The sequence below is a fragment of the Gymnogyps californianus genome, chromosome 1 (genome assembly GCF_018139145.2).
Source record: "Gymnogyps californianus isolate 813 chromosome 1, ASM1813914v2, whole genome shotgun sequence".
In the NCBI taxonomy this organism is placed as follows: Eukaryota; Metazoa; Chordata; class Aves; order Accipitriformes; family Cathartidae; genus Gymnogyps; species Gymnogyps californianus.
This window is the reverse complement of record NC_059471.1, coordinates 129,773,981-129,798,641: the sequence shown is the minus strand read 5'-3', so window position 1 is coordinate 129,798,641 and position 24,661 is coordinate 129,773,981. Positions and strand designations below refer to the sequence as shown.

The window sequence follows — 24,661 nt, the reverse complement described above, 5'->3', positions numbered from 1 at the left end:
ATATATTTTCGAGGTTCCTTGAAAAGTGTGTCCATTTGAGTCTAACAGACAAGTACTACTTTTTTTGGACAACCATTCTTTTAGTGGGCTGAAACTGAAGATACAAGAAGCTCAACGGCAATGACTGCAGTGCTACTGTGATGTTTACACATCATGAGTCACTGCTGTATGTTCTTTAATTCTGATAAAGGGCTGTACAGGGAAAATAATTTGGAACGCTATGGCAACTGGGCAGTCTCCCCCTATTTCACCCATTACTTCTCTAAACTCAGAGCTGTAAATGTCCAGTGCTATCTGTAGTCCTTGTACTCTCACATGTGGCACGAGGCTGCCAAGTGACATGGTAGATTGAGGGAGGGTCTTTTTCATTACCTCTTTCAGAGACTCTTGAGATTTTCACTGAATCTCCTTTCCTGGGTACTGGATCTGACAATTTTCCAGCAGTCTCAGCTCAGTAGCCTGCCCTTAGCTATTCCTCTTTGACTGGTAGATAAATCTGTTCATCCTGACACATACTCTTTAACGTAATTCTTCTGCCGCTGTCAGCAGGCAGAGGACAAATGGAAAACAAAAAGCACCAAGTTAACAATCAATCCTTATGCACAATGTAATGTCAGAAGAGAAAAGGCTGTGATCTCCCCTCTGCACTGTACTCCAAATTGGTGCAATCAGTATGAAAACGTGTTAACTGTGCTTTCATGGCAATTCCCTTCCTTCTCCTCCCTCCCAGCCCCTGCCCCTTCGTCCCACTAGGAAGTGATTCCTTCTTCCAGGGTGATTCTGTTACAAGCTATTACCACGCAGGCAGCATGGCCAAAACAGCAGTGTTCCTCCTTAATCTATTTGGAAAGCTGCTAGAGTTAAAATGGAGTGCTGCTTGCCGAGATGTTTAGTCTCCACAGGCCATACGTTTGTGCAGACCCCTTTGAAGTCTTCTCCCAAGATGACTAAATTTTAACCTCCCTCTGACCTTCGTGTTCTGTAACTCCGGCAAGAGTATAAAATGTGTTTTGTTTGGTCTTTTCCTGGTTTCTACAGGCCAAATGAATCTCATTTAAGCTCTTTTTTAAAATAAAAGATGTTGTTAAATAAAAGACACTGTTCACTTGCAGACTTGGGAAACCCCCTTTGAGGTTTTTTACCACAGGCTTTCCCTCAGAGTTTTTGTTGCTGTCACCAGCTCTATCTAGGCCTTTGGATAGTGGCCAGCAGATAAAGCTTTAGGAAGAAAAGACAAAGCTAGTTAATTTGAAAGGAAACCATGCTTAGTATGTAAAAAAACCCTAATAACAAGGCACTGCGTTGGAGAGCTGATGCATGCTTTTGGTAGGTGTTTCAGTCTCAGCTCCATCCTGCAGCATGTTTGCGTGGACTTGGGAAGAGTGTATTCTGGTCAACATATGCAACCTGTACATCTTCCAGTTCATCGCACCTGGCTGCATGGCCTCACAACGCGTGCGTGCTGAACCAGGAGGCTGCGTGGACATAGGTCAGTCTGAACAACCTTCCCAGCCAAATGGGATAGCTGGGGACAGGCTACTGAGCTGAGATTCATGAATAATTAAGTAGGTGGCTGATTAGGTAGGTGAGCGAGTGTTACATGACACCATTTCAGAGGTAGGATGGCAATGCATAGGCAATCTCCTCAGGAGCCTGCGTTTCAAGGAGTCGCGTTGTCAGGGTGCCACAGAGGTGCCTCGATGGTGAAAACAGGAGAGCCTCATCTACCTGTGCGATGAAAATGTGGAGCTTTGGACATCTGGAAAAGAGCTAGGTTCTACTTCTTGTCTCTCTTTGTGAGAATGAGGGGATCAAAAAAGAATCCTCTCCTATCATTTACTCATTCAGGTAGCACGAGTCAGTGGTGTTGGCATTCACCTTGGTGATCCAGAGAAATAGAAGAGCAAAAGCTCTCAACAGAGAATGATCTCGCTTCTGGCCTGGCTTATTGGAAGGGTAAATACTGAAAATAACGAAATAATTCTCTATGTCTTGCCCAGGGCTCTTGAAAACAATGGGGTTGCTTGGTATTTCATGCCTTGTGTAGGGCAGGACCGTTTTCAATCTTTTACCTGATGGAGTGTTCAGATCCCTAGCAGATATTTTGAGCTCCTAAGTTTTGCTGAGACTGAGAGCATGTAACCTGTTTTATAGGAGCTACTGCTATTTACTCTTCATCACAGACCACAATAAATACCTCTGTGATTGGCAAGTATGGAATAATCTCCCTCAAGTGTAAAAAACTCATCCTAAAAGTCAGAAATTAATTAAATACCTAAAATACAGGCTTTCTGTCCCTCCAAATGTTCTTGTCAGTGTTCCTACAATTTTGGATGCCCTTAGTACCTGATATAAGCTGCCGGTTCTCCTTTGACTCTTGCTACACCCCATTAAAAGGCAGAGCAGCTGCATCCCAGTGGGCATATTCTTCTTTTCCCCTTCCAAGCTCTCAGCAGTGTCACATCCACTGATGTGCAGCCCTTCCCACGTTACCTCTGTGGGGTGTCCCTTTGCTCTGCAATGTGCCTGCCAGTCTATACATATGCAAGTATAACCCTGTCACCATCAGGGCTGGTTGCAGGCACAAGTGTAGCCTGCAATTGCCTTAGGGAGCTGACAGACTGTGGCAAAATAGCCAGGCTGGTTTGTATGTGGCAGAGACCTGGAAGGCAAGAGTGGCTGCTGATGCCTGGTTTGGGGCAGACTACAAAGGAAAAGCAGCTCTGTATCTTTTCCCTTATTGCCCATGGCAGGGACCGGCCAGGCTGGCCCCCAGCCATGAAACAGCAACATTTCACGTTGCCAAGGGTGATGGCTATGCTCCTATGTGCAGTACCTGCATAGCCACGTGTTCTTCACTCCCACAGATCTCCAGTTTTCTGTGCGCAGGTGCGATGAAGAACTGAGCCCCCGCTTTCCCCACTTCTTGAGTAGGAAAAAAAGAGCTTTAGGTAGCTGGCTACAACTTTCTGATCACGGAGCCTGGCTCTGGCAGAACTGAAATCCCCTCTCAGTTGCTGCTCTCGCTAAGACTGCGGCGGCTGGCAGGTCCTCTCCGCTGCTGATGCCATTTTTCGCCCTCCTGCCCGCTCCCACCTTCCCTTTTCTTTCTGGCTCGTTAAGTATCGCGTGTGCCTGGAGAATGTCTCTTTCGACACGTTGATTGATTGCTACGGACTGGGGATCCGTTTGTGTTATAACCGCCCACCCTCGCGCTGCGGTAACGGCCAGCACCGCCGCGTGAGGGAACGGGAGAGCGCGGCCGGCGGCAGCGCATGCGCACCCGCCGCGGGGCGGTGTGCCGGGCGCGGGAAGAGGCGGGGTAGGCGGGAGGAGGGCTTCCGAACTACATCTCCCAGCATGCCGCGGGCCGCAGGCGGGCCGGTGGCGGGGAAGGTTACCCGGAACCAGCGAGAGGCCTCAAGGCCGCGAGCGCGGTGGCGGAGGAGCGCGGCCGTGTCTCTCCGCTCTCGCGCCGGGCAGGCAGGTTAGCGGGCGCGCGCCGGTGGGCGGGGCTGGCTCGCGCGGGGCGGAGAGGCCGGCTAACGGCCGCTCCCGCCCCGTTCTCCCCCGCAGGCTGTGGCTGCCGGGGAGCCGCCCGCCATGTCGACGGTTGCTGCCGCCAGCTGCGACACCAAGGGCGCGGGGGAGGCGCGGGAAGAGAAGAAGCCGCTGAAGCCCTGCTGCGCCTGCCCCGAGACCAAGAAAGCGCGGGACGCCTGGTGAGGGCCCCAACCGCCGGCGGCCGCGGCTCCCGCCTCGGGGGTGGGGGGTGGCCTCTGGTGGCCCCGAGCTCCCCGGGGAGGGTGGCGGCTCCTGCGCGGGTATTCCCCGTCGCAGGCTCGGGCCACCGTCGAGCTGCTGGGGCGTTTTAACCAGCCCTCCGCCCAGTTCCGGCCTGCGTGTGCGGCTTGGCCCGGTGGATTTCCCTCCCTACCCGGCTCGTTGCTACCTTCTAGGAGTTTCTGCCCCTGCCGACGTGCCGGGGTGATTTTGGGAGCACTCCCCACCCCGGGCGGAGGGTGCTGGGGCATCCAAGAGGGGTGGGAGAGGGAGGAGGGAGAGTGTGGAGGAGGAGGAGAAAATGTCTTAAAAGGGTAAATGAGAAATGAAGAGATTAATATCTCATAGCCCTAGTTTAAAACAGGTTTCAGAGATTAGCTTTTAATGCTGCCTACAAATCTTCACTACTATTGACTGAAGCAACAAGTACCAGCAGGTAGTAACATTGTTTAGTTGATTATAAATGCTGTTCTCTTTTAAATAAAACAAAATACTTTGTTTTGTAGGTCTCAGAGGATGACATTTCTCACAGAGGTGCAAAATTTGACAGTGACGTATATCGCTGTATTTGTAATTATAGGCTTAGTCACGATCATAGGACCTATCAAATAGCTTGAAATGCACCCCCAAAACAGAGTTCCTTTGTCTATGACAGTAAATCTTTAAAGTTAAAAAAAGTTTGATCTGGCAACCAAATTGTCTTTTTTTTTTTTTAACCTGACAGGTGATACAGATGTCGTTCAGTAGGTGATATAATACTGGACACTGTATTTTTGCTAAAGTTAGGGGTGTGTGTCTAGTTACGTGGTGAGTCCAGGGCCCCCTAAGAAAAGGGTGGTAGGATGCAAGTCCTGGGTCAGATGGAGTTGCCCTGGGTGGCCAGCAGATCTGTCCATACTTACTGTAATAAAACTTAAATAATTAAGAAAATAAGATACTTTAGTCATTCACAATTTGGTAGTTTCTTCCTTTGGCAGCAAGAATAGCATAACATGGCAGGTGAGGGTTGATCAGACCTGTGACCTGCGCTCTGCAGAGCGGTGGAATCCCCATCTCTGGGGACAGGAAGCACTCTGCCAGTCAATCAAAGAGAGGGCCTGAACCGCTTCTGTGGTATACGCGATACACCAACGATGGTAGGCTCTTACCACTATTTGAATATGTATTAGACACTTGGATGGATGAGTAACATCAAAAGTTACCATATGTGGTAAATCATTTTTTTAAGAGTAGCTGGACAGGTTTTTTTGTTTCAGGTTCCCTGCATACCAACGGGAGCTGGACTAAAACGTCATTTACTGGTCAACCTATTCTGTATTGGTCTCTTACTGGAGAAATTTTGTTGCTTCTGTACTGAATGATTTGAAACTGGTTGCTGATGAGATCGGCATGCTTAATGAAGTGATGCAACAGCCTTGTGTTGTATAACAAATCCCTGTCTAGACTTGCCCAGAATAGACACTGGCCTGTTAATAGGAAATTTTGTTATGCATTTCATCAGAGTTTTAAGTGCACAGCTCCAGACTTGGTCACGTTTTTGAGATAGTAGTATACTTTCCAAACCAGTGCTACCCTGGACAGGATAGGCAAAAAGATCTCTGAAGCCTAATAGGGATTTTTGATTGTCCCCAACAGCTTGTCAGTTCCGTGGCTTTGACTAATAGTAAGCAAACGTTTTGTTGTTGAACCTTGGAAATCTTTTTGTTTTGCAGCATCATTGAGAAGGGGGAAGAAAATTGTGGGCACCTAATTGAAGCTCACAAAGAGTGTATGAGAGCTCTGGGCTTCAAGATATGAGTGAGATGAGCAGGACTGTGAACGTGGTGAGTATAGGCTTCAGGACCTCTGCCTCTGAAGTGCCCTGGCATCTCAGCTGGTGCCACTGAAGGCCAGGTTCACGATGGCAAAGGTATCTTCTGTATGAGAGGGAAGGCAAAGTAACCCTCATTGATACTAGAGTAAGTACTGCTGCCCTAGTGAGGGTGGTGAAGCCTTCCGGCAGTGTACAGCCTTTGAGTAGCTCTTCAGCAGTAGAGTACGGTTCTGCCTCTGTTCTCTTCTAATAGATCCGAACTTCACCTTAGATTTCTAATGCTAGGGCAGTGCGGGGGTTGGGTTTTGTGGGTTTGTTGCTGGGGGTTTTTTGTTGATTGTTGAACTGTCCCTCAATATCCGGTGGAAATCCGTGTTTTGTGAAGCTGTCTGTCTTCTCTCTTCTAGATGATGTCTGTGGTGTGCCTGTGTTCTGGAGAGCTGCAAAATAAATTATTTCTGCAAGTTATTTCAAAGAACAAATATAAACAAATAATCTATTTATAAAGAGTCTCTAATGATAGACTGTGCATCACGTCTGTGGCTTTTCCACTGTTAGCTCCTGACCGCTGCTATAGAAAATGTATTTTTTCCTCTTAATAAAAGTCTGAAAATGACCAGTGTTCCTGACTTCTGTTTCTTTTTTTAAGTAAAGAAATGACAGTGCCCTCCTCATGGAAAACAACATGCGAGAGTGAGAAAAGCCTGCTTACTCTTGCTTACATGAGAACATTGACTGCTCTGGTGGTGTGGTTGAACAGATGGGCCTTTGGTGGGTTTTCCCACTGATGCAAATTGAGAAATCGTGCTAGTAACACAGCCTTGTCACTGCTGTCAGCAAAGTCATGCTGAAGCTTGTAGTGCTGTTTGTGACGGTAGGTGTAACTATATTTGTACAAAGATGACCACAGCCTTATGAAATGAACTTTCCTTAGAGTCAAAACTGGGATTTGCTTTCCCCTGTTAGAATTCTTCCAACTTTTTTTGAATAGCTTTACCCTAGGATTCAAGCTTCATTCTTTATAATGAAGAATTAAGTACTTTCCATATCAAACTCAAATTCTTGAGCCAGTAGCCCTTCAAGGGAAAGGGAGCAGAGGACTGCAGATGTATGTACAGGTCACTCATCTGAAAGAAAAGTTGTTTTGTTTTTTTTTTTTTTTTAATGCCCGGTTTTTGTTGTGTTGGTCTTGTGCTAGGCGTGCACGGGCTTCTGTTTTCTCGCTCTTTTTCTCACCTGTGTGACACGACAGTGGGAAGGTGGTTGTGGCCTTTGATTCCTTCTTACAATCTAGAGCAAAAAAAGTGCAGTTGGTAGTTTGTGACACATGTGGGACTTTGGTTTCATACTACGTCGCTGTGCAACCCTAATGTTCTTCCTTTGGTGAGTTGACTTTGCTTAAGATGGCATCACTGATTACTCCCTTTCCTCCTGCTGAGTTTTCTTTTCAGAAGTTGAAGATGCGAAATCTGTGCTTTGTCTTGATTCTTCTCTTGGCTTTGATCCTGTTGGAGGGATGGGTGCAGTCATGATCATTTCTCTGCCTGCTGGGCCTTGCATATTCTGAGCTAGCAACGAGTAGGCTGTGAACGTTTAGTATGCGACACTTGGTACTGCCTCTGCCAAGACTCACAAGTTGTGTGAGGAGAGTTTAGACTCTGCTTCTGGGAATGTTTCATGAAGGTCCTGGAGTGTGAAGAAATGTACTCTAAAATGCTTGCAGGGGACAAGCCGGGCTGTTAGACTTAGCTCTACACTGCTCGTCTACTCTCCTGTCCTGAGGTATGAGTTGTGCCCGTGTTGGCTTCCAGCCTAACAGAAGGGACGCAGGTGCAGCTCTGGCAAAAAAGCGTTTAAAGCCTTCTGCGGCGCCGTAGCTGGCTGGGGAGCAGGACCTCGTGCTCCTCTTGGTGTTTATTGTTGTCTTGAGGTAGAAACTTGAATAAGGTCACTTATTGTTGAATCAATGCGTGTCAGAGCTTGAACTGAAGAGGGCGTTAAAAGGTGGACGAGCACCAGCTTTGGGGTAGCATATCCAGTCTGGGTAAACTGGAAATGGTGCCACAGAGTAAAGAGCAGGACAGGGGTTGGCAGTGGTCAAGTGAGAACGTGGCAGTGGTCAAGTGAGAATGGAGTACTATTTATATCAGGTCAAGAAAAGAAATTTTACACAAATTCTATAAACTTAAGAAATGGGACATATAGGCCTGCATGAAGGTAAAAGCATGGTAGATACTTCAGAAGGTTTTTGGAAGGAAGAGGATGAGTGGGATGCTGCGATACCTGCGTGCAACAGGTACAGAAAGGATACTGGACAACTCTATACTTAAAGCAAAAATGGAAAAACCTTGTAGTCAAATCACGTTTCTTGCTGAGCGGCTTCATTTGTTACTACAGGATTCCTGTGGAGTGACTTCAAGGCTTGATTCAGGGAGTGGGAGTTACTGGCACTGTCTTACTACTTACCGATGGAGCTGGTGACAGACCCTGCCCTGCGCAGGGTGTTCGGTGTATCTGCAAAGGCATGAAACGCGGCACTAGCAGGAAACTTGACTAAACTATCTAGCAGTACAACTAAATACAGTACATGCCATCTTTGTCCCTTTGTGATTCAGCGTGAGCTTGTCTGGAGCAGGCTTTAGACCTTTCCCAACAGTTTTCAGTCGAATGTGACTTGAAACACCAGGTGGATATCTTGGAGCTACAGGGTTTATTAGTGTGCAAGTAACAGTTTTGCAGTCTAATGCCAGCGATGCACTAAATCAAAAAGGAGATGTCTGATTATGCCCACTCTGACTTTAAGCCCCCAAGGTCTTAGTGTCCTCAGCACAGGTGACTGGACTAGTTTTCAGCTTATGGGATCAGTAGTGAAGCTGTAGACTTCCTGAGGATGGGCAAAATAGCCAGTCGTTTAGCTGCTGGGAGATTTGGGACTGATAATCTCTCAGTGCGGTGCTGCTCTCAAGGATGGAGGATTTATTTGCCAAACATAGTGCAGGCTGCACCTGGATTGCATCGTCGCATGGGGCTAAATATTGAGTGCTACTGGCTGAATTCATTATAAGTGGGGGAAATCGGTGGAGTACCTGTTTACACACTGCCAGTTTCAGTGCTGAAAAGCTTGACGTGTCTATTCTTCGTAGACGCATTTTGTTGTAATGCCTATGTGACTTCTTCCAGGGAAGAGTCTTAATGCTGCTCAGGTGTTTTCTATGCACTTGCTCTCTTGATTCCAAATTGGTTTGGGCCTTGGTATCTCGCTTTTAATACTTGTGTGGCTTTCCCCTGGGATCAGTACTGGCTTTTGAACACTCATCTTGGATGAACCCCAGCATCCCTGGATGGAAGGCATGTACTCTAATTCAAGGCAAGGCATGAAAATAAAATTTGTCTTTGGAAAGTTAAGAGCTTTTTGAACTCTTGCTGGGTGGAAAACTGAAAGTGCTGCGAAGACGGTCTGTATGGCCATGGTACTCTCAAGGGAGAAAGGAAGATTTGAGCTTTGGTGGTTCAACCACTTTACAAATCTTCCTTTTGAAAAACTGGGCCTGAAAACACCTGAATTAATCTCTACTGTGTGCTCAGAGATCTACCTTTTAAAAGGCTACATCATTCTCTCTAGAATGTCACGTTCAGCCCCAGCAGAAAAGTTGTGTCATTTCTAATGAGAGCTTTGTGCTGTCACTGCTGTGGGTTTAAAGCTTCCTGTCTGCCTCCCGCAGGGAAGTCACAACGGGCCGTCCTCCCCCGTGGTGCTGCCCCCGGCAGCACGGCGACCCCAGCGCACGCCTCTGGGGTTACTGCAACGCCACTGCCCATGTTCTGGAAGGCGCCAGAGGAAGTACCTTCTTTGTCCTAACGAGTCATTAACATCGTGTTCCAGAGTATTTTCTAGCTCAGGAATTTACCTAACTGAGGAGTGACGTTAATAACTTTTTTTTTGGTTTTGGTCACTTTCTTTGATGTTGCCGCAGAAGTTTTTTGGTAGTACGGAAAGATGGGAGAAATTGCAGTGTTACTTCTCAGAATGCTTCCTCTAATGTAGTTCTACATTGCTATTCATAGCAGTTCAGTTTTGTTTCACAGATCTTACGTAAAGTATCTTTCTCGTAAGTGTTCACAATCTTGATATCCCAACTCCCCATTATATCAAATGTCAGCCTATGTTGGAAAGAGGGCCCCTTATAATATTGATTTTTTGCAGAGGCCTAAAGGTAGACAAGTTGTTGTTGGGATCATCTAGCAAGTACGTGGCAATGGTATGAAAAACAGAACTTGGCTCCCAAGATTTTTGTTGTAGTGCTTTGGCTATAAAATCATCCTTCCCTCTTTGCAGAGAAGGTCAAGAGAAACTAAGTTCTTCATTTCCCCATACCTCTTGCAGCTGAGCCTTGTTCTGCTTCAGTCAGTAGGATTTACTTCTTCACTTAAATAAGGGACCACTGGAGACAAGGTTCCCTGTTTCATTTCACCCTTAACAGAAAGCATCTTTCCGAGTGGATTGAACTCACCCCCTGTGCAAAGCTTAATTCATGTTGTTTCCTTCCCACATGGCAGCCTGTCAAGATGGCACAGCCTTTGCTGCTCTTAGGAGTCGTACCGCTCCGTGTTGCACGTGGACTAATCGTTGTAGAGATAGATTGTACTGTCCAAGACCGTGATGAATTCTTTAAGGTTGCCATAAAGCGTTGCTTCAGCCTCACCCAGTAGGCAGTGTTATTCCAGAGCACTATTAGTAGAAGAGGTGATTAGTGTGTCTTTAAGTGAATGGTGCCAATGGGAATGGCATGTTAGGCAGGGCAGCTGCAAGCTCGGCCTGAAACACGACCACCCTTGAAACCCTATCTCTACTCCACTGACCCATGCAGGCTGACTTCATACTGCTGACTGACCGTGTGGGTTGCGTCAATGCCTGAAATGTAACTGCTTCCTGGCAGCGGGGCAGATCCTGCCTGTATGACTGATAACGTGTTACTCGAAGGAGGGGAGAAATTGCATTTATGCATCTTTTCTGTAGCTGACCACGGAGGACTGAACTCAGTGGGTCCCTCTTGTGCCTGTGTCCCGGGTTACCCGAGTGGAAAGTGTTCGCTTTCCTCTTTGTGCTAAATGAAGGTCTGGGGGGTTCCAAATAGCTATAAAAAACGGAAAATGTGAGATGACGTTTCCCAAGGATACTTCCCAACTGAGCCTGTTATCTGCGGGGTGGGAGAATCTCCCTCAACTAGGATTTCCCTGGAAAACACGCTTCCAAGTGCTATACTCCCAAAGTTTTAAGCAGGATAGTCTCCTCTTCATGATAGGTGAAGCTGGGTCCCAACGGCTCATTCACTCTAGCTTTATCCCTTGCAATCGCAACTGTCTGGCTGTGCAGAGCTTTACCTCGTGCCCCTTGGTCTAAAATGCCCCACGAGATGGAGCTCCCTGGAGCAAGGAGAGGCTGTGCTGCAGGGCCTGGAAAGCATTTTTTCAAGAACCAGCCTCTCTTCTTTTGCTAAGTCCCTGCCACTGCTACGAGCCACAGCAGGAGAAGGGGGTGACCTTTTTCCTTTTTTGTGCTGGGTGAAAGTCACTCTCTTGCAGGAGCGCAGAGCGGTGCGGAGCCCCACGTGTGGCTGGAGCTCGCCGCGATACGCTGGTTGTTTTCCCCTCTCCTTTCCCCTCCTCGCGCTGCGCCGGGCTTATCTGGGCGCCTGAGTTATGTTAAGTAGCGGGTGCGTGCTTGCTCTCTGTTCTCCTCGCTGCTTTTTCTCCTTGGATTTCAATTCCAAACATGGTTATCCATTTGGGGTCTCTCTCCTTTCCGCTGCCAAGTGATACACATTCCACACTCCACACCAGCTCCCTCCGCTGCTCTCTCACGGGCGCTATTTCCATTTGCCGGAGGGCAGGCGAGAGAGGCAGTGCAACGAGATCTCTGTCCTGTCTGCAAGTTTTCCAGCTAATGGCCTCTACTCTTTCTTTTACTGAGCTCTTTTGGCCTCATATTTGCCAGCTCCTTTTCTCACTGGTGTGGCTAAGGAGGGGGCCAGCTGCCGGTTTGTGAGCCACAAAGAGGAGAAACGAGCCCTTTTGGGATTTTTTGGGTGCGAAAACATTCAGCGGCACTTTAACATGTCGCTCTGAAGCGCACTGCTGTGGGACCGGCTGGCATTGAAGAGGAGGAGGAGGAACAGCTACCCAGCAGCTCTGGTTTCAGACCTCTGCAGCACCCTTTGTGCATGACAACTCATTTTGAGCGCAGGACGGCCGGGGAGGGTGGGGAGTGGGGAAGGATGAGTGCAAGCAGCCTCTCTTGGGACCAGGCTGTTCTCCAGCCTCCGGTGTGTGATGCCTGGAAGGAGATGATGGAGGGAGCAGCCTACCAGCTGGCCAGCTGCATCGTCCTCCTGGGTTACATGGGGGGAAGTGGCATCTTTGGGTCCCTCTATATCTTTGGCCTCCTGGCCCCAGGCTACTTCTGCTATGCTCTGTGGGGCTGGCTGAGTGCCTGTGGGCTGGATATCTTCGTCTGGAACATGCTGCTCGTCCTCGCCTGCTTGCTTCAGCTGGCTCACCTGGCTTACCGGCTCCGCAGAGACACCATCCCGGAAGAGTTTGACCTTCTCTACAAGACCATGTACCTGCCCTTGCAGGTGCCCCTGGAAGTCTACAAAGAAATTGTGAAGTGCTGTGAAGAGCAAGTCCAGTTCCTAGCCAGAGACCAGAATTATGCGGTGGAGGGCAAGACGCCCATTGACCGCCTCTCGTTGCTGCTGTCTGGCAGGTAAAGGCTCTCCTGTTTCTGAACAAAGTCTGACAGCAAAGCACTGTGACTTATTGTTGTATTTTCACCCTCTGTAGAAACTGGGGTGAGGATTGTTTCCTTCCTCTGAAAGGATATGCATCTGTTTGTTGGGGAGGGGGGCAATTTGCTTTTGGGGGTTGTTCTTGTTTTCTTTTGTTTTTCTAAATTAGAATATTTCAGGGAACGGTATGCAGAATCAAGCGATGTGCAGTGAAGCGACTGGCTCAGCCTTGCCTGTGATGCTGTTGTGGAATCCTTACCTCTTTCTCTGTCATTTTAAAGTGATCTTATTTCTGATGGGAGCAGACTGGCCGTGAGAGTGTTTCTCAAGGCAGGAAGGCAGTGTGTCTGGACCTGTGGTCTCTGGGGGTACCAGACACACCTCTGTGATGTGAACAGCTGTGCACTGAGTATGCTGAGTCCTCAGTTCACCTGCTCCCCCTGGCCAGCACTGTTCAGGGAGAGGTTCTACCCCTGTTCCAAACACCTCAACCCTCAGGGCTCCAAAATTTTTCACTTTGACGGTCATTTCGTCAAAAGGGAGACCACTCTCCTGTGGTGGATCCCGCCTCATCAGGCCTCTTTCTTTCCCTGTGCTGTCATGCATTCATGATGTTCCTTCCTCTGGACCACCAAGGAGGACCTCAGGGACCTCTAGATAGTCGCAGCTGATTGCCTGGCAAGCCATGCACATTTGCTATTCATTTACTGGAGATCTGATTACTCAGTGAGTGAACTGTGCTGATGAAGTACTGGCATTTGTTCACCTGAGATCTTGTGGCATGCCTCTATGAACATCTCTTTTAACAATTTGCAAAATGCAAATGCAAAATAGTAATGATATTGGCTTCCCAGCTGCTGCCAGACACTTGGCACTAATGTCAAGTGAGAGTGGGAAAGGAAGGAGATCTGTAAATGGGAGCAGTGCTGAGCTGTAAGAGGTGTGTCTCACAGGGATTTTCCTTTGGGAAGACAAACCCAGCATCACCTGGGGCTCGTGTTTTACTGTGGTGGTCCATCCTCTCTGGTGAGGGTGATGGGGTGTGTAAAGAAGAAGGGCTGTCCTTCCTTTTTTTGGTGTTTGTCCCTTTTCTAGGATGTGTTAAGAGCATCCTGGGATCACTGACCCATGCTGAATGGCAAAGCACTGGGAGGAAATAGGGTACATGTCTTTCCATCAGGTGTCTTTCCCCTTACCGAATGTCGGTGCTGAGCAGCTTGCTCTGAAGTTTACTGTATCCACAAATAATGTTAGCGGGGAAGAGTCTGTGCTCTCTTGCCCTGCACTGGATAATCTGATGCTGCTCTGTGTGTGTGAAAGTGCTGCAACAGACAGTAAGCCAGTGCTGGTAGGGTAGTTGTTCTGCTCTCTTTTGCAGTGGGAAGTATGCATCTTGGCTGGTATAGGATGCTCTATGGAGGTGGGATTGGATTTGCATTTCCTGGTACCCACTCTATTGCCTTGTGAGGTCCTTGCTGACCCAGCAGAGCATTGCTACTAGTATGGTGCCCCCTCTTAAACTGAACAACAGCAAGACAAGGGGGGCTTGGAAATGCAGAATGTGCCTGGATCAGTAAATCTGCCTTGTGATCCCTGACCCTTCCAGGCAGCACTCCCAGGGGACTGGAAGCCAACACTGAATTGAGCCTTGTAAATGCTGAAAGCAAGAATTGCCTTTGTGCATCGTACAACGGGGGAACATGGTGACAGGGAGGCAAGAGGCCCCAAATCTGGTGGTGCAGAGCTACGAATAGAGCTCCAGAGTGCCCTGCCATTGCCCCAGGCCTGTGCAGCTCTCCTTCTCTGCTCCCACAGCAGAGCTGGGTGCAAGTTCGACCATGACATTGGTAGGCAATTGTAGCAAAAGTAGGGGAAAGGGATACTTGGGAGGCCAAGAGAGATTGAATGGTAATGAGCAGCAAACTATGAGCTTGCAGCGTGATGTGTCAGGAACAATGGCCAATGCGATTTTGGGGGGTTCTGGGTGTAACAGCTCCCCAGCATCAAGGCAGGGAATGCCCTGGTGCAACCCTGGGGCCAGGAAGAATATGCAAGTACAAAGAGCCACAGGCTGGCTTAAAAGTACCTGAAAAGCAGCAGCGGTCTTGTGGGCTGAGAAGTCCTGGTTTAGGACCAAGCATTGCACCTATGAGGGCTGGCTTTGTAGCAGGAAACGGAAAACAGATGGAATATAGGGAAGTGGCAGCAAGTACCGTTTCCCACAGAGAAAGGAGGGACAGCCCCATAGACTGGAGCATCTGCAGCTGTCCCAGAGAGGGTATGAGACATGTGTGAGATGAGAAGTCCTTTCCTCCCTGGTGGGACCGGCTGCCTGCACGTTGTGTGAGCTGATCAGGTTCGTGTGGCATCTATTTTGTGGCCTAAGCCTGTGTGCCCCACCTGTCCTCTCTGCAGGGTCCGAGTGAGCCAGGACGGACAATTCCTTCACTACGTCTTTCCGTACCAGTTCCTGGACTCTCCAGAATGGGAGTCGCTGCGACCCTCTGAGGAAGGAACTTTCCAGGTAACCCCGTGCGGCCCCACGGCAGCCCAGCTTCGTTCCTTGCTGCTTCGTTGCATGTCTGAGAAGAGCGCAGAGGGGGCTCATTATGCCATTCAAAGCTAACCAGGAATACTTTCCTCCCCTTCCTCATGGTTTAGCCCGCACAGGATGGTGCGATCAGCTGTGTTATCTTTTTTTCTACCTTCCTCTGAAGACCTCAGTGCATGCTCCTACTGTCAGCTGATAGCAGGGAGGGTGGAGCATGGTGCTCCTTCCAGTTTAGCAGGGAGACGAGGTATCGGATTGCTGGGTCTCTTCCATTACAGCGTTCCCTAGTTACCTGTATTGATGCATTTGCCCTGCACGCTGCTAGCAGGGTGCATCGTTCCAGCATCAGGATGGCAGCCATGGCAATATGCAGCAGTGATGTAAATCCATAAATATCCTGTTCCTCACAGAAGTTTCTGATGGTGATGTGTTTGGGGTGGAGAAGCAGAAAGGATTATTCACACCCGAATATAGTTCTTTCTGAGCAGAAGAATCCCTTGCTGAAAGGCCAGACCAATTCTTATTTGCAGCAACTGAAAGGATTTTGCTCTTGCTGTCAACACCCCACAGTATTTGTTTGGCTTTCCTTCTGGAGGAGATTACTTAAGCCCACATCTCTCTGCTTTTAACTCACATCCCAGGACAGGCTGATCCCTGTCAGGATGTCAATATGTCAGTTAGGGCATATGAGGAGGGATTTTGCTAATCCCTTGGGAGTGTGATACAGTCATGAGGGAATGATGATGCTTTCTCATGAGGGCAGCCCTGTTCAGACTTGGTTAAACCAGGGCAGCTCTCCGAATCTGCTTTCCTCGGGTCTGAATTTCGCCCATGTGTGAAAGGGTCATGGCGGTCGCTCCCGAAAGCTATGCCATCACCAGCGATTACGGTCTTGCAAGAGGTACAGCTGCAGGAGACAGTTGACTGTGTGACTGTGGCACAGGGCTACAGCTTGTGAGCAGAAATAGGCATGTCGGGCCAAGATAATGGGGTAGAGAGGGCAACAACAGCATGGCTGTGCTAGGGGTGGGGGTATCTCATGTTTTGCACAGGGCTTCAATCCTGGACTGTATTTGCCTAAGAGTCGAGCAGAGAGAACGATGGCTGCCTGGTGCTCCTGGCAGGGAGATGGCCGTCTGGATGGCATGCAACCTACAAAGATATCTGCAGCGTTCTCTGAGCTAATTTCTGTGGAACTGAATGTTCCCAGACCTCCTGAGTGTCTTTATCTGTGGTGCGTGAGACAGCTCGGGAGCAAGCTGGTGCCGGGCTGCACCAGCCCTGCCAGCACCACACTCTTGGCCCCTCTCCGGCTCTGGAAGACAGGGCTGGTCATGGAGGTCGGCTGCACCTGGCTCCAGGATGGGGAGGTAGAGTCCTAGGTGGGGAAGGCTGCAGCCAGGTGCAGGAAATGCCTAAAACCTGTGTCTGCTTACTAAGGAGCATGAAGAAGTAGCAGCCTGTGTGAGACCAGCATTCAGCAGGTGAGACTTGATCAGTCCATGTTCCTGTCAGGAAATTACTCTTGATGGCTGTGCTTAGCCTTGGTGATGTGCTGCTTTTGGTAGCCGTTTAACCTACTAGTCCCTCTTACCTGAGTAGTTAATAAAACTCTGTGGCATATCTCAACCTTATTCCTAGCATCACAATCATTTGGTTAAACAAATGCATGTTTGACTCTGGGACTTTGCTGGAGGAGGGCATGGAAAGTTTTTCTTGCCCAAGTTTTCCCCATGGCTCTCTGGATTGAGCAGTTTCAATCCTGAGCCCACTGAAAAATGGCAGAAGCATGACTCAATCTACAAGGAGAGCCGGTTCCTTGAGCTTTCTGCTTTGGCTGTGTCTTCTTCCCACAGGACTGCTGGCTCCCAGTGCCTGAAGGAGTTGGGTTTCAGGGCTGGCACTTTCCCCCAGAAGGCTGAATCATGGGCTCTGCCGATGCTGGAGCACTTCTGTTGGGGGGATTCACAAGCGAAATCTGTCCTGCTGTCCTGGTTAGGAGGCAGGTTTTCTTATTACATCTCAATCCCTCACAAGAAGTGGAGGCTTTTGATCACTGTGCCAGAAGCTGGTTAGGAAAATGAGATTCTGGTCATTTCAATTTCCATGTGACCCTTCCTCTTGCTCGCCTCGGCCTGGGAAAGTTCTCAGGTTTTATCTCCTGTATTTCTTTCATAAGGCAGCTGCTTGCACGGCAGTGGCATTAAATATCAATCCCAAGGACACACACATGCAGCCAAGCTGTGTTCAGCTTCCCAGTGGCCCTCTGCCATGGTGGCTGGCCAAGGAGACCCCTGGATATAGAGTGAAAGGGAGCCCCCGGGATATTTTGGCTCCAGCACTTGTTCACATGCTGATGTCTCTATTACACTTGGATGTTCTTCTTTGGCCCAAGGCAGTTTGACCCTTCCTGTGTTTCTTATTTATTATTATTATTATGTTTATCTTATGTATTACAATATACACTCATGTATTATATAATGTTTTTTATTATTAATAGTCTGGTCTTACAGCTAGGGGAAAAATGGCTCTGTTCGCACTGGCAAAACCCAAAGCAAAACGAAATGTTCTTTAAAATCAGCCCAACAAAACCTCAAGTGAGTTCCCTACCTACACACAAACACAGTAAACCCCTTTTATTTCCTCCCTCGCTGGGCTGTGCTGCATGTCCTTCAAGGCCATTCAGCCCTACAGCACCCAGCAGAGCTGGCGAGACAGGATGTCCCTCTGGCGCAGGGTGACCAGGCAAGCCTTCCAGGTGGTCCTTCCCGCACCCTGGGCCTTCTCGGAGCAGGGGTTGTGTAACCCAGCAGCAGGATGGGCCGGCAGCCTGCCGCAGGGCTACCCGAAGGGCTACCCGCTGGCGACTTGGACTGGCTGGGCATGCAGAAACACCCCCTTCTGTAACGTTTCTGTAGAGGAATAAGGATGTCTGTGCTGCCCTGCTCATTTCAGCTACATTGCTCAGGTGTCAACAGGGAGCATCATCTGAAAGCAAGAGGGTGAAACATAGCAAGGGCATGCCACTAATTGCATAGGAAAACCTGGTCTCTGGCTCCTTGCGGAGAGGAAACAGAGGCGGGTAAGGATTTATCCGATTGTTCAGCTTGGACGATCTGGCTCTCCAGCCCCGTCGTCTCCAAGGAGAGCAGGCGTCAAAGGGGCTGGGGGCCTTCACTGGAGACAAGCACGCAACCCCAAGGCAGGTGACCCCCACCAGGCAGTGGGGCTTACTCCACTCCCTCCCTGCCCCACAGGTCACGCTGACAGCTGAGACCGACTGCAGCTTCATCACCTGGCCAAGGAAGAAGCTGTATCTCCTCCTGAGGAAGGACCGCTACGTTGCCCGGCTCTTCGCCTCCCACCTGGGCTACGACATCTCGGAGAAGCTCTACTCGCTCAACGAGAAGCTCTTTGCCAAGTTTGGCCTTCGCTTCGACATCCGCTTGCCCAGCCTCTACCATGTCCTTGGGCCAGCCTCCTCCGAGGGGGAGCCGGAGGACTGCGAGGAGCCGCCGCCTGCCTCTGGCCAGCCTGGTGTCTCTGAGCCCCCTCCGCAGCCACCACCACCGCCACCGCTGGCTCCGCGCCCCCGGGCATCCCGGCCCGACAGTGACCTGCTGGGTGAGGACTCCACCAGTCTTGTCTTGGAAGATTTTGCTGAGTTGCCGGGGTCTTTTATGGACTATGTGAGCGAAGGGGAGTATATGAAATGAGGGCACTCCTGGCACGGGCACGCCTCACCCTGTGTGGGACCCCCGCGTAAGTACCCGCTTGCAGAAGCAAGTCCTTCCCGTGATGCAACTGCCCGGGCAGAGCAGCGGCCCCCAGCCTCTCGCCCTCGTTTGCCGTGGGCTTGCTCCGCCGCAGCGTTTTTTTGCCTGCTGCCTCAAGGAATCCTGGGAGGTGGGCTTGAGCTGTGTGATTTTCTTAAAGAAAACCAGCAGGGTAGAGGCTTGACTCCAGGCACCGGACGCACTGTGGGGTGGAAGGGCCGGTAACGTGGCCGTAGGAAGTTCTTCCCTGCCCTGTCCCCTCTCCATCCCCCTGGAGAGGCACAGAAACTGAAATGGTGTCCAGGCTGGTGTGTGGTACGTGAGTGCCCACAGACACCCCACAGGGCTTGACCTGGCTCGCCATGATGTAGAGCTGTGCCTGGAGATACTCCAGTATTGAGCTGAGGAAGACGTCTGCAGGCGACAGAGCAGACAACCGAGGAGATGCTGACAGGGGTAGAAACAACTCCAGGGTTTAGAGCAGACTGATAGCGAAGGAGTTGCTGTACACCCTGCGAGTGCTCAGTCTGGGCAGGGGGAGAAAGCTCAGAGTCCTTCCTCCCCCTGACCACCAGAGCTCATCCCGGCATTTGCACTGTCCTCTTTGTTTCTGCTGAGCTTTGTTTCAGCCAGATCAGTAAGGTATTGAAAAGACTGCCCTGTGTGGTATAGCTCTTGCCTCCAATCACCCTGGGTGGACTGACAGGCTAAACATTGTTTTAACGTGCCCCAAACTCTGCTTTCCGGTGAGCGGGAATAAGATGCTCTCTTCCAAAATGCCAACTCCTTACTCTGCAAGGGAAAAATTCCCGGGCCTGGTGGATGTTGGGGCAGAGGAGCAACGCACGCGAACAGAAATAGACAGGAGGGTGCCTCGTGCTTGAAATTCAGATCCAAGTGCCCAAGAGAGAAATTCCACACTGAGCTACTTTTAGCCAGCTGCTGCATGCCAGCTGCTGCACATCAGCTGCAGACCCCGAAACGTGCGTTCCTGCCGCCACCCCATAATAGCTGCTTTCTGGCATCCAGCTGCCAGACACCAAGCCTGGGACTGGGATTTCTGTCCTAGAAGTGACCACTGTGTGTGTCCCAGTTGGGTCTGCATGGCAGGGAGGAAGTTGCAGGGCTGGGCTGCAGCTGGGGAGACTGTCTTCCAGCAGGCATCCTTGAACACGGTGCACCATCACACCCTGGTCTTCCCTGCGCCTGCCTGGGTCTATTTCTGGGCTGCAAACGCTTGGGCTGTGGACTCACTGGCAGGGAGCGTGAAGCAGGACACACTGACTCCTGGCATGAGCCCTGACAAGTCTGCAGTAATCCTCCCTACCCTGCAGCGCTCGTGCACAAGCCGCACCGCTGTGACGGCAAAGGGACCATCCCTCCCCGGTGCTCTACGTGGAAAGGCTGTCTGGGTCAGACAGCACTTGCTATTTGCAGTAGGCCTCTGGTGGAAGAGGCCTTTTTCACTGTTTCATCCAGTTGCTGTTCTTAGTTTTTTAAAACAGTGGAACTGGAAGATCTTCCTGTTTTGTACAGTTCTACTCTGAGTTGAGTCATGTGTCTGTTCCTGTACTGCTTCCATGCCTTGTGCTGGTTTTGGCTGGGACAGAGTTAATTTTCTTCACAGTAGCTGGTATGGGGCTGATTTGGATTTGTGCTGGAAACAGTGTTGATAATTCAGGGGTGTTTTAGTTATTGCTAAGCAGTGCTTACACAGAGTCAAGGCCTTTTCTGCTTCTCATACTGCCCTGCCAGTGAGTAGGCTGGGGGTGCACAAGAAGTTGGGAGGGGACACAGCCGGGACAGCTGACCCCAGATGACCAAAGGGATATTCCATACCATGAGCCAAAACCAGCACAGCCTCCAAACTTAAAATCTGGGATATGAAGAAGCTGGCCAGGGAAGGAACAAGTGTATTTGGTTTTGCTTGAATCAGATAAAAAGTCAGCAAGAGTTTTGCTTAGGTTTTGGTTTGGTTTTTTGTTTTTTTTTTTTTAAAAAGGAGGCACAGAGAGAAAAAGAAAAAAAAAAGAATCCTCATTTGTTTTCTAGCTTAGAAGTCCTAGGAATGTGAAGTCCTGTTGGAGATATGAGTTCGCAGCTTTTTCAGTCCTTACTTGGAGAGGCAGGAACACTGAATCACTTACGAGACAGCCATCCTCCTAACTGTCAGGCATGTCTGTTGAATACATGCAATCAAAAATGAATGCAGATAGTGTTGTAAACGTCGTGAACTCACTCGCTTAGCGTGTATTTTGTCTTCTCAGCAGAAGGATACCCATTCTCAGGTCATTAGCAGAATTATCCTAGTTGATCAAGCTCAATAAAATGAGGATTTCAAATGCAATTAAAAAAGAAAGGAGGCAAGGAACACCGTAGCTTTTCTTGATTCGTTTCCACCCATTTTTGGTAATGAGTCAATACTGTGAACATACACACAAGAGGTGTGTGTGTATGTGTGTGTTGGGGAAAGCTTGTGCAACACAGCAAAAAGCTATTCTTTCTTTCACACAATCCTTTTAGAACATGTTGGAAGCTGGAAGCTTTTGTCTTTCTAGATCTTGTGAATGAGGCAGTATCAAGGTGTGCTGATACTCGCAGTAGAGACCTGCGATAAAAGCCCAAATGTTTCAGAGGCCAGTATTTGGGGTGGGAGAGGAGGATGATCTTCCTTGTCTGTCAGTCTAGAGAGAATAGCCAGTGTGGTATTTTAATTTCTAAGGTAATTAGACAAGGAAACACAAACTTTGTTTAGTGTGTTCATAACAGTGGAACAAGCACTTCCTTGTTACTCTGCTCACCGCTTGGGTATCCTAATCACATCACATCCCAACAGCACAACAGCAATTGTCACATCTGGACAGTATTCCACAGCGACTTGAGCACCTAACCCCAAAAATTAGCGATACAGAGGGGCTGCAGATTTCCCTTCTGGCCAGGCACTTGTCACAGCTCAGCGGATGATCTGAGCAGGTCTGCCATGGCCCAGGGAAGGCACTTTCATAACTTTTTCCTTGGAAGTGGTGAAAACATTCATAATAAACAGGGATATTCCCTGCAGTGTCATTGTTCAAAGTAAGCAATAGCTGCGGTCCCAGAGGTCAGAGCTCCCCTGGGGCTTTCCCCTGGTCTGTGCTCTCATCTCCTTCCCCAGCAACTTCCAACCTCAGTAATCACCTTCCAGCTCTCTAAATTCCCCGTGCTGAAGTGCTTCTATGGATCACGTTCCTTTTCATTTTCTGTCACTACAACGGCCACCTTGCAATACCACAGTGCAGGAGGGCAATTTTTGAATGCCCAAAGTGCTGCAAACATCATGGAGAAGAAAATATTCCTGGGAGATATACTGGCTTACTATTCTTATCATCTAGTTCCTTGAAAGAGTTTCTAGTCTGCTTATGAGCAAGACAGACTGTGATATCCCACTGATAAGCACATTCTTTCTCTGAGAATGAGAGATATTTCAATAACTTACAGGCTGCCTGTTTAAAAGAGGCAGGTTCAAAGGTTCTGTTCAAAACTTGCTTTAACAGTGTACTGCTGTATAGCTCAATGCTCCATAGCAAACTAAGCTTTACTCCTTCCATGAAAATTCAAACAACCAAAAGCCACCTGCTTTTTCCCCTTTTCATATCTCATTTGTTCTAGTTTGCTGCTATCAAGTGCTTGCAAGATGTGGAGCTGTTGCTACCTAGTTTTGTACAGTTACATGTTGGGGCTGGCTTTCTATTTGGTGGGTGAGGTGGATGGATGGATGGATGCTTGATAGACTGTAGCTTGGTATCTAAGTTAGCAGGAATCGTTTTACACCTGCTTTAAGAGTGACATCAAAGGAGCTGTGAGCTTTGTTTCACCGATATCACAGAAGATGCTTTGGAGGTGTTTGTTTTTGCTGTCTCAGAATGGGTGCATAACCCCATTTTCTGATTTATCACGTTGAAGAATTACATAGTTTTGCATGATAATTTAGGAGGGGAGGGTAGAAGGACAGGTGGGCTCCATGACATTTGTGTCTTGGAAAAGTTTGGAAGTAAGATATATTCCTGTGATAATAATGGTGTTCTCTCTCTCTCTCCCCCCGCCCCCCCTTCCCTTCCTCCTCCACTGCTTTCCTTCTGCAGCCTCTGGAAACCTTCTCTGGAGTTCTCCCCACCCTCTCTGCAAAGGACGAGCCCCTCTGGCTCCCACTCAGACCCCCGAACTCTAGGGAACAACAGGCTGTTTTGATCCCAAAGCCCCTCCAAGGGAGCATATGCTCACACAGGTTTCTGACCAGAGACACTCTTTAGCACGCACTGAGACGTCTGCCTGCAGACATGTACACTCAGGAGCACGTGAAGCGCACGCGTGAGACTGCGGTGTGACACTCCAGCACCTCCCACCCCATGGTTGTTCACCAGAGCTGCCTGCCCCAGTGTGCTTCCCCGGTTTGTTTTCTAGTCCTGCCTCTGAGATGTGTTGGCAGCTCTGATACCAAGGTACACCGATATCGCTGCAAGCGATACCAGCCTGCTCGCAGAATCTGTGTTCCCTTTGATTTAATGATTCCCATTAAAGTCAGAGATGAAACTACTGGTGTTTGAGGATTTGGAGAGGGAGATAACACCGTTTGAAAGGCTTGAGGTGATCTCAAGGCATGGAGGGAAAAGGACAGGGGAAAATGGGCTGCCTGACAGCTTTGGTAATGGGCTTGCAACGGAGAGCATGATGTGGAGATTTGATATCATGCATCTCACTGGGCATCCACTCTAGTAAGACCAGAAATTACTTTTCCAGGGGTTAGGATTTCTCATTTATGACAAGCACCACTTCTCAAAGAAGTTACCGACTTCTGGTGAAAGGTCGGTTTTTTGAGTTGATTCATTTGGAATAAGAAAGGGGAGGAACTGGGACTGGGGGCAGGTGTAGGCAAGGAGGAGAGCCTGAACCCTTTTTTTTTTTTGGTGCACAACAGGGGATGACCTCAGGGTGCACACACCAAGTGAAGAAATGAGTGAATGCAAAACATCTCTGGGGAGAGCAGCCACTGGTAGAAAGAAGTGCAATATCTTAGATGAAAATAGTGTGGAGATGGAAGGCCTCTTCCAAGTTCAGCTGCAACAGGCTTTGGCTGATGAGCTTCCCCAGCCATTTCCTCTGCAGCCAATTGGAGATGGCAGTACCAGTGGAGGAATCCACTGTCCCACAGAGCCTGGTGCAACCAAGCTGGGTGGTGAGGGTAGGAGCCTCTCCAGGGCAGATATCCAGGGAAGGAGCGAGGAGCGTCAGTCCCTCCATCAGCGTGCACAAGGCAGGGCATTCTTCAGTGCCTCTTGGCACAGACAAGCAGGGGCATGGCCGTTCTGCGTGTGGGGCTGCCTTTGTGTCAGCCCTGGGCTGGTGGAGGCAGCCCTACCTGCCTTGTGCTGCTTACACAGGGGCTGTGGCCCAGAGACCGGTTTGGCATGTCTTGCAAGTCTCAGCTGGGTGAGATCTGCGCCCTTGGGATCTGGCACTCTTGCTGAGGTCTGGAGAGGCCTCTGAAGTGGTGAGTATGTGGGATCCATGGTGTATACAGCTCCTCGCACTGCTCACCTTTGCTGCCACCCCAGGGCAGGAGAATGGGGCTGCCCCAGGCCTGGGAATCATCCTGCTAATGGTTGTCACCATGCTCTGTTGCTGCATTCTTGCTTCAGCCTGACCCCATTGCCCTTCACAGCTAGGAAACGTCTCCAGCAAGTTAACACGAGAGCTGCTGGGGTCCCTTCTGCAAAGGAACCGAAATGCACAATGAAACTGCGTCCATCTGTCATGCTGCTTTATACACCTGCCTGAAGTACTGGACTGGGCTGGGCTGAATTACACACTGCCCTTCACAGGTGCCGGCTGAGGTTATATTCCAGCCTTCAACAAGAAGCTCGCTGGAAGCACTTCAGTCATGGCACCAACTAACCTGGATCTCTGTCAGGTT

The 24,661-nt window shown here is 49.4% G+C and overlaps 2 protein-coding genes across 4 annotated transcripts; both read left to right on the top strand.

Moving 5' to 3' along the window:
* The first annotated feature begins 3,435 nt into the window (after positions 1–3,435).
* LOC127019300 (cytochrome c oxidase copper chaperone) lies at positions 3,436–6,218 on the top strand. Its single transcript, XM_050901294.1, has 4 exons — positions 3,436–3,487; positions 3,577–3,722; positions 5,496–5,606; positions 6,004–6,218. Exons 2-3 carry the CDS (start codon positions 3,604–3,606, stop codon positions 5,578–5,580), a joined length of 204 nt encoding a protein of 67 aa, XP_050757251.1. The 5' UTR covers positions 3,436–3,487; positions 3,577–3,603; the 3' UTR covers positions 5,581–5,606; positions 6,004–6,218.
* A 5,366-nt stretch (positions 6,219–11,584) lies between these two features.
* On the top strand, positions 11,585–23,283 carry POPDC2 (popeye domain containing 2). 3 transcript variants are annotated; one of them, XM_050906858.1, is made up of 5 exons: positions 11,872–12,362; positions 14,800–14,908; positions 18,193–18,638; positions 21,400–21,411; positions 22,855–23,283. In XM_050906858.1, the coding sequence occupies exons 1-5, from the start codon at positions 11,872–11,874 to the stop codon at positions 22,916–22,918; spliced, it is 1,122 nt and encodes a 373-aa protein (XP_050762815.1). In that variant the 3' UTR covers positions 22,919–23,283. The 3 variants fall into 3 exon arrangements, with proteins under 3 accessions (XP_050762807.1, XP_050762815.1, XP_050762824.1); XM_050906850.1 differs by lacking the exon at positions 21,400–21,411 and having other exon boundaries at positions 11,585–12,362; positions 18,193–18,697; positions 22,833–22,897; XM_050906867.1 differs by lacking the exon at positions 21,400–21,411 and having other exon boundaries at positions 18,193–18,559; positions 22,833–23,283.
* The last annotated feature ends 1,378 nt before the right edge of the window (positions 23,284–24,661 follow it).

Coding starts and splice junctions, on each gene's coding strand:
- POPDC2 (XM_050906858.1), top strand. CDS start 11,872: ATGAGTGCAAGCAGCCTCTCTTGGGACCAGGCTGTTCTCCAGCCTCCG. Junction 12,363..14,799: donor TCGTTGCTGCTGTCTGGCAG/GTAAAGGCTCTC, acceptor TCCTCTCTGCAG/GGTCCGAGTGAGCCAGGACG. Junction 14,909..18,192: donor CTGAGGAAGGAACTTTCCAG/GTAACCCCGTGC, acceptor CCTGCCCCACAG/GTCACGCTGACAGCTGAGAC.
- LOC127019300 (XM_050901294.1), top strand. CDS start 3,604: ATGTCGACGGTTGCTGCCGCCAGCTGCGACACCAAGGGCGCGGGGGAG. Junction 3,723..5,495: donor AAGAAAGCGCGGGACGCCTG/GTGAGGGCCCCA, acceptor TTTGTTTTGCAG/CATCATTGAGAAGGGGGAAG.